This window comes from Thamnophis sirtalis, unplaced genomic scaffold, assembly GCF_051295495.1.
Source record: "Thamnophis sirtalis isolate CommonGarterSnake01/CBP01778 unplaced genomic scaffold, rThaSir2_p1.2 scaffold_11, whole genome shotgun sequence".
NCBI classification, from domain to species: domain Eukaryota; kingdom Metazoa; phylum Chordata; class Lepidosauria; order Squamata; family Natricidae; genus Thamnophis; species Thamnophis sirtalis.
Window position 1 is genome coordinate 48,669,052 of NW_028261391.1, and position 14,593 is coordinate 48,683,644.

The 14,593-nt window shown below is 42.4% G+C and overlaps 1 protein-coding gene across 8 annotated transcripts in view; it reads right to left on the reverse strand.

The window, feature by feature from the left end:
- CFAP43 (cilia and flagella associated protein 43) overlaps window positions 1-14,593 on the reverse strand; it is a 63,900-nt gene that overhangs the window by 36,928 nt on the left and 12,379 nt on the right. For 7 of the 8 annotated variants that reach the window (XM_087725796.1, XM_087725795.1, XM_087725798.1 and 4 more), the window contains 3 exons: window positions 8,030-8,109; window positions 5,865-5,996; window positions 672-788 (listed from right to left, as the gene is read on the reverse strand). In XM_087725796.1, coding sequence (XP_087581922.1) covers window positions 672-788; window positions 5,865-5,996; window positions 8,030-8,109 — 329 coding nt within the window. The remainder of the gene's footprint in view (window positions 1-671; window positions 789-5,864; window positions 5,997-8,029; window positions 8,110-14,593) is intronic. The other variant, XM_087725797.1, reaches the window with a different exon arrangement.

Below are 14,593 nucleotides of genomic sequence, written 5' to 3' on the forward strand. Positions count from 1 at the left end.
AACCCTTGCTTCAGTCTAAAAATTAAGCAACAGAAAAATGTCAATGAAAGAAAACTGGTTTTTTTTTTACTTAATAAATATAAAATGTCTGAAAAAGGGCAAAAAATAACTCTTTAACTTGTTGTAAGAATTCCTTCAGAAGAGTCATATTGTCCTTTCCTACCTTTGAGTGTGTTTCCTCACATACTGCATGCACTTGAGCAAGTTTATGAATTTTTGTATGTTTGTTTGTTATCCTTCCTTTGGATAAGATTTTTCTAAAGGATTTTTTTCTTTTATTTTGATACTAGCTGATGGTCTTATAAGCTTGGAGTTCCTTTGCTATTCTATTTTAATATACTATATTATGGATATTATTTTCCTTCTGCAACAGCTGAATTGAACAAAACTGGTTTGAATCTGTTCAAACTCCATATGTGCTGAAAAAACAAGCCACTGATCTGTTTGCTTAGAACCATAACGTGCCTTATTTAAATGAGCAGATTAAATTGTTTGGGAAAATGAGAAGAATAAAAAATTAAGCAACCAATACAGACATATGATTTCAAGCCTCATTTAGAAATTGCCATAGTGGGAACATTCATCGAATGATATTGCAAAATGACACTAAAAATTCTGGAAAAAAATATTTTTTTCTTCTCTGCCATTTAATATAAATGAAATTTTCTTACCACGCAGTGCTTGTTGCCTGGAACAATAAAATCAGCTGCTAAGAACTGACTCATACTTGCATCCAGTAATGTAATAACATCTTCATTTGAATTTGGATTAAAGATATAAAGTGATCCCTATTAATTAGAAATGATCCACGATGGAAAGATCAGAGAAAGCATTTATACATATTCTTAATTATTTTAGGAAAATATACATCTTATTTCACCACTTGTGACTGAACTCAGGGTGAAGGCATACATCATATTATACTAACTTTCTTATATACTGTATACCAGTCTCAAAACTGTCACTATTTCCTTTTGGCAAAAGTATGCAATACTAAGTTCTTGAGAACGTCTTTAGAAACTTTACCTGAATGGCTTATTATGTGAAAAATGGTTATTAGTAGTGGAATCAATTACTTCAATACTATCTCCACCCAATTTTTTTTTTAGTAATTTTAATGTTTTGCATTAAAATCCAATAGAATGAAAAAAATATTTATTCTATTGCTTAAAATGCTTCCAAAATGGATCCAAAATGATCAAAATATATCTTATGAGACAAACCGATTCTGAGCTTGATTTTTTCAGCATCGTACAAATGTGAATCATCTCACTACAGTAACCAGGAAAATCTACACTCTAATGTAAGGTGACCAGATTTTCAGATTGGAAAAGAGGGACGCCTTTGACCGGGGGGGGGGGGGGGGGGGCTTGATTAAAAAATTTTTTTTTGTCAAAAGGTCACCCCAGGACACTGAAACCAGCATAAATACGAATCTATTGCCAAACAAAATTTTGATCACGTGACCATGAGGATGCTGCAACGGTCGCTAAGTGTGAAAAATGGTCGCAACGGTCGCTAAGTGTGAAAAATGGTCATCAGTCACTTTTTTCAATGCCATTGTAACTTTGGTCACTAAATGTTTTCCCCCTCCTCGAGACTCCTCACTTCTTCCTTCATTCCTCTTGCTTATCTACCTTCACCTTATCTGTCTTCTGCTCTTTCCCTCTCTTCCTTCCTTTCTCCTTCCATCCTCTCTTCTTTCCTCACTCACTCCCTTCCTCCTTTTCTCTTCCTTCCTCCTTCCATTCTTTCAGCTTCATTTCTTATGCCTATCTACCTTCTCTGTCTTTCTGCTCTTTCCATTTCTCTCTTCCTCTTCGCTTCTGTTCCTTCCTCCTTCCCTCCTTTCCTATTTCTTCCTTCTTCCTTCCTTCTGCCTATCTACCTTCACCTTCTCTGTCTTTCTGCTCTTTCCCTGTCTTCCCCTTTCCTCCCTCCCTCCCTTCTTTCCTTTCTAGTTCCATCTTTTCTTCTTTCCTCTCTCCCTCCCTTTTTCTTTTTTCCTTCCTTCCTCTTTCCTCTTGCCTATCAACTTCATCCTCTTTGTCTTTCTGCTCTTTCCCTCTCTTCCCCTTTTCTTCCTACCTCCTTCCCTCTTTTCTCCCTCCCTTCTTTTTTCTTTTTTTCTTCAATCTTCCTCCTTCTCCTCCCATTCTTTCTCCTTCCATCCATCTTTTCTCCTTCCATCTTCTCCACCCTCCCTTCTTCTTTTCCTTCCCCCTCCCTCCTTCCTTCCTCTCCTTCCCTTTCTCGCACACAGGAAGGGGAGGCTTTCTAGTCGCTTTCACAGCATAATTTCTTTATCTAACTTTTAAAAAACAGTGTGCAAATCAAACTTGAGATTTTCGTAACCTGCAAAGCACCAAGTTATTATCTTCTGTTGTTACAAATTCGCAGCTACTCCATTCTTTCCGATAGGGAACTGCATTTCCCAAGATGCCTCAGGTCCTCAAAGCGCTGAACGCGGTTTTGCAATTGACTCCAGTGAGGCCCGGTAGCCGCCGGCTGGGGTGGCTGTCAAGGCACTGACAGCGGAGCAGACGCGCCGTTTGTTACTGCTTCCAGCAATCGAGACGGACGAGGGAAGTGGCGGTGGCGGACGTCAGCAGCGACTGTAACGACTGCGCGGGCGAGGTGCGGAGGAAGAACGGAAGGTCCCTCCCGCCCGCGACGACGGCTCCAGCCATGGACGAGCAGGCTGGCCCCGGCGTCTTCTTCAACAACAACAACAACGCGCTGCTCTTGCCGCCATCTCCGGGTGGGAAGCAACCACACCTTGCAGACTCACTTCCCACCGCAGCACAGGGGCCGCACAGGCGTGGTTGCTTCCCATCCGGAGGTGGCGGCAAGAGCAGTGCGTTGTTGTTGTTGGGGCCAGCCTGCTCGTCCATGGCTGGAGCCGTCGTCGCGGGCGGGAGGAACCTTCCGTTCTTCCTCCGCACCTCACCCGAGCAGTCGTTACAGTCGCTGCCGACGTCCGCCACCACCACTTCTAATTAATATAATTCTCCCTCTCTTTTTCACTCTCTCTCCAGCACACAAACACAAATGCATAGGGCAGCCCACCTCACACACAGGTAACTCCGGGCAGCTTACAACATTATGATGCACGTCTCCCCATAGGAGAGGAGATGGGGAAGCCGGGGGCCCGGAGATCACCCGGGGGATGCCAAGGATGCCTTAACCAATCGAAAGCCGGCGTACCTCGTCATAATGGGGGATGGATTTCTTGCCAGGAAACGCGAGGGTTGGACAACGGCGGAGGCTCAGGTTTGTTTTTTTTCCCGGGAATAAAAGTGAACATAAGACTTCTAAATCCCCAGCAAGAAAAGAAATGCAACTGTAGTGATCTCTCCCCCCCTTCCTCTAAAGAACAAATGTTATCCTGCCGCAGAAGCGAAGAAATCTCAGATTTCGCCCTTCTGCAACAGCCTCCCTCGGGATCCCGCTCCTCTGCTACAGATGCATTGCGTCCCAACAGCGGGACTTCACAGCCCCAAACCCAGTTTCTGGGTGACCCGTCGAGAGACTAACTGCTTCTTCTCCCCACCCCGAAGACTGTATTTCCCCGCCGCTCCCTCCCCCCGCCCCGCAAAGCTCTCTACAGCCCTTCCAAGCCTACCCAGCACCAAGTCCTCCTCTCCAGCAAATCCTACACGCGCCCGACACTCCTCAGTGCACACGTCCCTTGCCGGCTCCGGGAGAGCTTTTTGGAAACGCACAGCTGCTGCTTCTCTTTCAAACTACACGGCTCCCAAGTCGGGGCATCTCTCCCTCCCCTCGCAGCTCAGGGGCTCCCTTGAAGGGCTCCTGCTGCTGCGGCGGCTCCCCCAGCTAGCACTCCGTTTTCAGAGATTTTCCAAAGCGCTCGCCCTCTTCCCACCCGGCCGTCTCCTTTTAAGCCCCCCCCAAGTAACCCCTTCCTCAGGCTCTCCGCCAGCACTCTTCAACTTCATCCCCATCACTGCCCGCTCCTCCAGCCCCTAAAAGTGGTGGGGCTGGGGACCGATCCTGAGCTAACCTACACCACGAAGGCCGCCCCTCCACGGTACCTTTGGTGCATCCTCCCGTCGCTCCCTTCCCCTGCCCCGCAAAGCTCTCTACAGCCCTTCCGAGCCTACCCAGCACCAAGTCCTCCTCTCCAGCAAATCCTACACGCGCCCGACGCTCCTCAGTCCACACGCCGGCTTCGGGACAGCTTTTTGGAAACGCGCAGCTGCTGCTTCTTTCAAACTACACAGCTCCCAAGTCGGGGCATCTTTCCCTCCCCTCGCAGCTCAGGGGCTCCCTTGAAGGGCTCCTGCTGCTGCGGCGGCTCCCCCAGCTAGCACTCCGTTTTCAGAGATTTTCCAAAGAAGGAAACTCATGACTCGCTCGGAGCTCTGCCTTATCTGTCTCCCCGTCTCGGTCCAGACCCTCCGCGGCTCCGCCCCCCACTCATCCTTTTCGCAGCCAAGGGAAGGAAAGGGGGGGAAGGCTTCTGGCAGCTCCCGGGCAGCGATCCCACTGCCATCCGCCTGCCCCAGACTCCCTCCCTCCCTCTTGCAGCCCGCCCCATGCGAATTCCCCCCGCATCTTCTCCCAGGTTTCTCTCTCAGGGTAGGGAGGCTGCGGGCTGGCAGTAGCCGCCGCGGGCTGGCTTTCCCCCCCGCCCCGCCTCACCTCGCCTCCTCCACTAGCCTTTGTCCCTCCACAGTAGGGTGGCTGGGGGGAGGAGACGGCCCGCCCGCCCAACTCCGCAAAGGGGGAGAAGGAGAGGAGGGCCGTCTCCTCCCCCCAGCCGCCCTGTGGAGGGACAAAGGCTAGTGGAGGAGGCGGGGGAGGGAAATCCAGACTCCCTAGGGAAGGCCTTCCCTTGCTAAAGGCTGCCGCCACCCACTCTAAGCGGCAAAGCCTCCCAATTCCCACCGGTTACTCACCAGTGAAGCAGCAAAAGCAAACAGCGAAGGCGAAATGAAATGGAGACTCGTGCGGCGTGCTTAAGCGGACTCCAGCCAATCAGTGAGCTGGCTAGGATGCCGCGTGCTTAAAGTTTTCCATCCCAGCCAGCTCACTGATTGGCTGGAGTCCAGGCCAATCAGTGAGTGGCAGACTGGGCTGGCTTAGATTTTTAGTGTAGAATAGAATAGATGGGGGAAAGGAATGAGCGAGCTAGCGGCAGCTGATGATGGGCGGGAGAGCCAGCGAGCGCCGAAATAAAGCGTGGGTTTTTGAGAAGCGGGCGGGATGTGGGAAAAATGATGAAAAATCGTTCCTGTCCCGCCAAAAGCGGGACGTCTGGTCACCCTACTCTAATGTGAACCTTTATATATCAGTTTTATGTTAAAACTAATCTGAAGATATCTATATAACAGAATGGTCTAAAAATATTAAAAAGTACAAATCCATCCAGTCTAATCCTGAGTGGATGTCAGAAATAGAATGTCCAAGCAATTGTTTCACTGGGAAATTTGGAAGGGTTTTTAACTTTTAAGTGTTGATAATTGTTTCACATAGAATGACTACTTGTGCAATGTTTAATCTGAAACAGACAAAAACCCTTTAACTACAAGATAATAACATAAGAAAATAAATGGTACAACAATAATGTTGAGTGAAATAATTCAATTAAAACTGTTATTTTTTCAGTCCTTAATTTTACTAAAACTTCATCCAACTGGTAACAAATTAGCCTGATCTCAGGTTATTTGCTTCTGATCTGAAGAGATCAATCCCTCATTTGATAGTATTCATTTGTATTCACTGAAAGAATCACCACATTAAATCATATTAGGCTTGATTTTGTTATATGGAAAAAATGCTAATAAATACATATTTATCTGGGTATCTCATATAATAAGATGTTTGCCTGGCACAAGTACCTTTTCTGTTTCTACTAGCAGGTAATTGTAATCAGGGGAGAAGAAAAGAGTTGTTATTGGCTCTTCAATTTCAAAGCAATCTTCTGCTTGAAAGCTTGTGCCCTTGATTTTGTAAAGGCGAACAAAACCGTCCTAGGGGAAAAAACATACAGACACCGTAAAATGCACAATTCATACCAACTTTTCCAACCCCTTCCGCCCCCCAAAAACTCTAGGTACAGCATTGTGTTATTTGAAAATTATTTTGTATGAATATCAGAGAATATTTGAAACCTAACTATATTGACATTGGAAAGTGAATCTCTCAGCTCTCTTTTACTTTCAAAAGTGGGTGGATGAAAAGAAGCATGTGAAATTAGGTTATAATTGTGCAAAAGGTTATGAGATTTAAAGTCTTCCTTCATTTTTCTTATTTAAATTGTTCCTTCCAACACCCAAGATTAGAAAATGCATATAGGTGAACATTAATTTAGGGGTAATTTATACAGGAAACATCTCTTAAAGCAGTAATTGATATTTGCTTTCCAGAACAATTATAAATTCAGTACAATTTATTTCTCCCTATGCCTATTTTGTAAAAAAAATAATTCATTAGATATCCAAATATATACAGTATATATTTAGATATCCATTTGATATATGGATATCCATATCATATTACAATTATAAGTACACATAACTAATTTCTTTGGTTTAATAAGCTTCTATGTCACATTTTGGGGAAACAATGATATTACTTATTTTTCATTTGTCTCTCATTTTAACATCTAGAAACTGAATATAACCCTTGTAAAAATAACCCCATTTTCTATTTTAATGGCTTATTAAATCACAATTTATCACACCACAATTTATCTCATTCATGGAACTTTCATACTTATTAGAATGCTCTTCAGAATTAAAATATATGATAAGCTTGTCTACATTTGGTTACTTTTTACATAAAACTTTTTTAATAAGGTTTTTAGGTGACCAGCATCTAAAATTCAGTATCCTGATAATTTATTTTTTCATTGCAAACTTCTAAGAGTTCCTAGTTCCTAAAAAGCAATGAAGCCAAGTTAACAAGTTGATGTGCAGAAAATGCCTGTTGCAATGTGTGAATAATGCCTACAACCTAGTGTGAAATGGTGATCAAGTAAGTCTAAAGCTTCAATCATGGGCTCAGCAGTAATTCTTCTGACACTTCTCTCGATTACCTGGTTTAACCTGCCAGAAAAGTCTCAAATGTGGTTTGACTAAAATAAAATCTTCTGTACAGACAAGGAGAGAAAAATATACATAAAGTTGATTGATGGCCAAAGTTCAAAGACTTTTGAGAAGTGAGTTTTTTTTCCTCCTCTCTTTCCAAATTAACAAATACTTGGTGCAGCACTTGATGTAAACTTGAAACTGGACAAGAGATTATTTCAAGGCTGGGAAAAGCTGGTTTCTGCTTTTCCAACTTCTATCATTTGGCAACTGAGATATAAATCTGGTTCCTTCAATAGGATCTCCTTTAAGAACTTAGCAAGTTTTTAACGTTCTTAGTCTCTGCCTCTTATTGGTGATAATAACTATTTTGCAGACATGGTATAATATAAATAATACATGTGAAGAAATCTGTTCCCAAAAACATTTATAAAAATTTTAATTACTATTACTACTATAGCAGAAACTAGGTAAATATTGGAATAGTAATAGATCTTCTGTACATCTCTGCATATTTATTGTTCATAAAACTTGCAGAAGGGGGTGATAGATACATATGTACTGAAAATGCATATTTAATCAATTTGCATGGTTAGATAGTCCACAGAATCCATCGGTTACTAACTCAACATTTGTGTTCTCAAAAATATTTTCCTGAACATTTCCTGTATCACATTATATATTAAAAGGCCATGGGAATATATAATATATTTTTTGTGGTACAAAGAATATTACCCTGAAATCATAAATATGATTTTCTAGTATCTTGAGCAGTACCTAATTGGCAATTAGAAGGAAAAAACCTTCCTAGTTCTTAATGTTTACAACACTGTTGTTTCTCTTTATTGATTTCTTTATTTCTAGGATTATGGGATGGGTTATGAAAAACATTTCATTCTGAAATGTTGATAGCTGAGTTTAATGTAATTTATTAGCAGTGAAACATTATAGGACTCGATAGAACAGTGCCTTACAGTTCCAGCTGCATACAGTCCATCCTTATGAAGTGCCATAGAAAGTAGGATCACATTTTGAGATTCCTTCCTTGGTTCACCTATAGAAAGTATTAATAAAATATGAGCTATTTAAACTATGCATTGTCTGTGTAATATGTGTGTATGTGTATATCTGTCTGTCGGTCTGTCTGTTCATCTATCTATTAAAATCACAATGCAAAAAATTACAAGAGGCATTAGATTAAAAACTGTGAAGTATGCAAATATTTAGCAGACAAAAGAACTGAAGAGTACCCCCCTCCCCATTGGTAACAAATAAAATCTCAAGTTGGAAAAGCTATACTTCCTTTTTCTACAGCAAAAGATGTAAGCTTTTTGTAATGGGATTATGGGTAATAACAGCCAAAAAGCAGAAAAGGCCACTGTTGACTTTATGTCACTTGAGGGATCTTTGAGCAGATTGTTTCGAAGTATATGAGAAAAAATAAAAATGGAAGGAGTCTGGTTTGAGGGATTTCCAAACAAAATAAAACAAAATAACTGTTTCTTTACATCAGTCAGTCAGAAGACTATCTCTTCTGTTTTATTTTATCTCCCTTAATATTTTAAGTTATAGAGCAATTAAGTGTGGTAATTTACAGATTGCATAGATTATTTAACTTGATTACCTCCATTAATCAAGTACAGATTTCACTAAAAAATAGAAGCCTGTTTTCTGAACAGACTAGTGGATGACATTGAAACAGGCATAATTACACTATGCTTTCTAATATGCCCTAATTCAATAAAATATGCTTATGACTGTTTAGTGAGAATGGTAAGATCAGTTTCCTTTTGTTCGATTCCATGTGAGTGTCAGCAACAGAGAACTTCCTCACTATTCACACTCTTGATTCATATGAAGAGCCTGTGTGGATAGCAGTGCTTTAGTGTAGAATAGGAGGTTACAAGAAAAGGAGGACTCTAGCATGGTCATCCCAAGATCTGTTCATTCTTTCAGCCACTTGACTTTCACTGTTTGCCCCTTCTACGTTTCCTTATTTTCAATGATATTTTCGTCTCTGCAGCATACTTAGTAATTCCATCTTTCCTACACACAAGTAATTGATGGCGGGGGGACCTTTTTCTTTCTGCATGCAAATTACATGTGTGACAGGTTACAAGTACCTTATCAGTTAACACTGCAATTGTTCAAAATCTATTGAACAATGAGATACCAATAGCACTTACTGTATTTTTCGGACTATAAGACGCACCGGAGTATAAGACGCACCATGATTTTGAAGAGGTAAATTTTTTTTTTAAAAAAAATTGCACTCTGCAGGCCTCCCAAACCCTCTCCACACTTCATTTTTTGCAAAAAAGGGGGGGCATGCAGAGGCTTTGGGAGGCTTGTAGAGTGCTCCGAAAAATATGGTAGATTTATATACTGCTCTACAATGTCCTCTCTAAGTGGTTACAGAATCAGCATATTGCCCCCAACAATCTGGGTCCTAATTTTATCAACCTTGGAAGTATGGAAAGCTAAATCAACCTTGAGCCGGTGAGACTTGATCTGGCAAACTCCTGGCAGTCAGTAGTCAGCAGAATTTGCCTGAAATAGTGCATTCTAACCACTGCGCCACCATAGTCTGATTCCTAAACCATAGCTGGTCACAAGCCCGGATAAATGGGGAGTGTTGGTTCCCGTGGCGACGGAACCGTGAAATAAGCTGAGAACCCAATGGCAGGACAACATACGGATAATGTAACAACAACTAGCGCACACGGCCGAACCGATGCGTTGGGGGTATCTGGGCTCCCTTCGAAAAATATGCTACCAGCAGCAGCGAACAAAATTCTTAATGCAAAGAAAATCATGAACATTGCCACCTGGAACATACGTTCAGGTAGCCAAACCGGCAAAATGGACTTATTGGCCGATGAACTCAACAAATTTGATATTGATTTAGCGACTATTACCGAAACCAGACTCCCCAGTCAAGGGGAATGTACTGTTTTTACCTCTAGCCATTCAACTAGCTTTAACCTTTATTATTCCGGCGGCGAAAGTTTTAATCGAGGCGTAGCTTTTATGTTAAAATCTAGTCTGAAGAAATATGTCACGTGTTTCCAACCGATTTCGGACCAAATCGCCATTTTAGAATTCGCTGGTACTATACCAACGATCGTGATTGGAGTATACGCCCCTACGGAAACAAGCGACGATGCTGACAAGGATTTATTTTATGAAAATTTACAGCAAACGATGGATTCATACCAAGGTGGCAACCATTTAGTTATTCTCTGTGGGGATCTGAATGCACAAACCGGCTCAAATCGTCCTGGCTGGGAGAAAACTCTTGGTCCTTTCGGATGTGGCAGCCTTAACGACAACGGTCTACGCCTACTATCATTTGCAAGCTTCAATAAAATGGTAGTTTGCAACACGTGGTTTCAGCACCCGATCCATCACAGGCACACTTGGTTTTCAAATAATGGCAGAGACAAAAGTATGCTGGACTATTTCCTAGTGCATAAACGATTCCAGAGCGCTACTCATGATGTTCAAGCAATGCGTGGAGCCTCTATTGGATCGGATCACCATCTGGTCAGGGCAAAATTCCGACTGCACCTAAAGGCACCCAATACTACTCAGCCCACAGCTACCCTCGACTACGCAAATTTATCCAACCCCAACAGCCAAGCCAAATTTCAACTCTTGCTACAGAACAGATTTTCTCCTCTGTTAGCGGACAACATTGACAAAAACTGGAACTCAACAAAAAACTCCATCATTGATTCACTTAATGAAATCTGCCCAAAAAAACGACGGAAAATAAAACCTTGGATTTCGACTAATACCCTAAATCTTGTTGAACAACGCACAAAAATAAAGAACATTGACCACAAACTATACCTTTACCTTAACAGGCAAATTAAAAGGCAGCTTAAGGCGGATAAGGAGGCCTGGTGGAACGCAAAAGCCCAAGAAATGGAACTGGCCAGCAAAAACCACGACTCACGCTTACTCTACAGCATCCTGCGAAGCTGCAATGGAAATTTTAAAGCAACGAGCTCAAACCTCAAAGATCATCTCGGAAACCCCATAAAATCACTAATGGGTAAACTGGATAGGTGGAAAGAACACTTTAGCCAATTACTGAATCGCCCCCACCCCACCAGCCTAGACCAACGTCTGATGGAGAATGCGGACTTACAATTACCAAGCGCAATTAACGACCACCCTCCGACAGAGGAGGAAATCCGTGCTACAATTAAAAGACTTAAGAACCGGAAGGCACCTGGGGTAGACAATATAGCAGTAGCAATAGCAGTTAGACTTATATACCGCTTCATAGGGCTTTCAGCCCTCTCTAAGCGGTTTACAGAGTCAGCATATCGCCCCCAACAATCTGGGTCCTCATTTCACCCACCTCGGAAGGATGGAAGGCTGAGTCAACCTTGAGCCGGTGAGATTAGAACTGCTGAACTGCAGATAACAGTCAGCTGAAGTGGCCTGCAGTACTGCACCCTAACCACTGCGCCACCTCGGCTCTTCAGGGACAATATCCCTGCTGAAGCTTTGAAAGCGGGAGGAGAACCGATAGTAAAACAATTGAAATGTATATACTCTGCCATCTGGGACCAAAGAGTCGTGCCTCAAGACTTCAAAGACTCGATTATTGTACCAATCCACAAAAAGGGAGACCCAGCCGATTGCAAAAACTATAGAGGAATAAGTTTGCTATCAACATCCGGCAAGCTCTTAACCTCTATAATCCAAGGTGGCCGCAGTGGTTAAATGCAGCACTGCAGGCTACTGCTAGATCAGCAGGTCAGCGGTTCAAATCTCACCGGCTCAGGGTTGACTCAGCCTTCCATACTTCCGAGGTGGGTAAAATGAGGACCCAGATTGTTGGGGGCAATATGCTGACTCTCTGTAAACCGCTTAGAGAGGCCTGAAAGGCCTATGAAGCGGTATATAAGTCTACTGCTATTAATCCGATCCAGACTACTGAAAGTCAGAGAAACTAATTGCAGGGAAGAGCAAGCCGGTTTCAGACCAGGAATATAGCAGTAGACTTATATACCGCTTCATAGGCCTTTCAGGCCTCTCTAAGCGGTTTACAGAGAGTCAGCATATTGCCCCCAACAATCTGGGTCCTCATTTTACCCACCTCGGAAGGATGGAAGGCTGAGTCAACCCTGAGCCGGTGAGATTTGAACCGCTGACCTGCTGATCTAGCAGTAGCCTGCAGTGCTGCATTTTAACCACTGCGCCACCTTGGCTCGAAGAGGTTGCACAGACCAAATATTTACCCTGAGACAACTAGCCGAATCACGCCTGCGTTACAAAAAGGATACTTTTTTAGTATTTGTGGATTTTTCATGCGCCTTCGATAGCATAGATCATTCATCGTTGTGGTGCGCCCTTAAAGCTGAATCAATCCCCTATGCTACACTCAACGTGCTTAAAGCTTTTTACGAAGGTGGAATGAGCCGGACAAAATACCTGGGAAATGTGTCCCCACCATTCTCAATAACTACCGGCGTCAAACAAGGCTGTATTATTTCACCAATGCTCTTCAATATAACCATGGATTGGATCCTCAGACAAACTTTTAAAGACACACCAGGCGTTCAAATCAGGGCTCAGCTGTCTCTCACGGACTTGGTGTATGCTGATGACATCGTCTTCTTTGCTGAAACAGCCCAAAACGCCCAAAATACCCTGGATGCATTACAAGCAAATGCTAACAAGCTCGGCCTGGTGATAAATGGTGCAAAAACCAAATTCATTTTTACGGGCACTCAACCAGCTCAACTGCACCTCGAAGGCAACCCTATCGAAAGAGTAGACACGTTTAAATATTTGGGGTCGATCATTGACAGCCAACGTGTAGTGGCTACAAATGACATCAAAAGCCGCATTGGCAATGCTACAGCCGCATTCGCCTCTTTAAGGAAGTGCCTGTGGAGCCAAAATGACGTGACGATTGCGACCAAGATGAGGATATTTAATGCTTCCATCCGCACAATCTTACTGTACGGCTCGGAATCGTGGACTTTACTTAAAAGTGACCTGAACCTATTAGAACGATTCCAGCTAAGATGCCTGCGCAACATTCTGCACATAACTCTACGGGACCGATGGAAAAACGAAACGGTATTGCAGCTGTGTAAAAACCAAACTACAATCGAACTTTACCTAAGAAGACAACGACTTAGATGGTTTGGACACGTTTGCCATATGGACAATAGCCGATTACCTTACCGATCGATTAACTCGCTGCGACCGGATGGGTGGAAAATCGCACGAAATGCCCCAAAGAAAACGTGGATATCCCAAGTGGCTCACGATCTTCAACCACTCCATTTCTCGATAACCGATGCCCAACAAGCCGCCCTAAATCGGAATCAATGGCGTGCTGTAATCCGTGACGTCCTGGCCCTGGCCTTCACAATGCAAAGGTCACTGCCTTATGGACGTTGACATTTACGAAGATTAAGTCCAAGTCCAAGTATTGATTGAGATTGCTGAGCGCTACCCGCATAACCAATTTGCCTTCCCGTGCCTTCTCCTTCCCTTACCTCCTTCCAATTTAAATCCAACCTCAGTTTAGCTACTTTATGAATTTGATGAAGTAAGCTGATGCTCACAAAAACATATGTCTTTTAGTAAAAATTGTTATTTATAAAATTTATTAGTGGACTGTTCCTGTTTTTTTAGCTAATATAGACTAGTATGGTTCTCCTCATATAATTCCTTTGGGATAAATACCTTGATATGTTTTGAACAGCTGAATGCCTTATATAAATAAAATTTACATCATCCTAAGTGCACAAACTTCTTATGATTTTGATCCCATTAACTATGTTATTCTTTCTATTAGAAATCCTATTGTTTGTTTGATTGCATTTGAAATCTAAAGAGGGGATAGAAAAGCAAAAGGAAGGGTTCCAATTTCTCAGCAATGACAAATACAGGGCACATACCCAGTTATTAAGACATAGACTTTCAACTACATCACTTCCTTCAAACTGATTTTTATATACTTATGTCTGTGTGCATAAACACATCAATTTCATTAATTTCTTAAACTGGAAGACTTTCTCCAACTTATAATACCTATTCAGTAATACCTACTGTATTTTTAAGGTATAGGATCTATTCCTATTAAAATAAGTAGTAAATCATGGTTTTTATAGGAGCCATTTTCTTTATTGTAATACTTAGAAAGCCATCCAAAACAATCTACATCAAAAGACTCAATAGGCCAAGAAATAAAAACAGGACACATCTACAACATATAAGGACTAAAACTGTCACTATGTAGGAGAGATACAGGCAAAGGGCTTCTATGAATACCAAGCAGTTAGTAAATATGATGAAAACTCTTTAATCTCACAATATATGGACAGACTAAGCCACAATTCCAACTGGGAAACTATAAGCAGTTAAATTCAAAGTCCCAAGGGAAGTCCTGGCAACTCAGCATTCAGACAAATCAGCTCTCAGTAGACACATAAAAATAAACTAGAAGACATTCTCTCCAGCAACCAAAGCCCAGGTAAGCAGGGGTTAACACCAGACAAAAA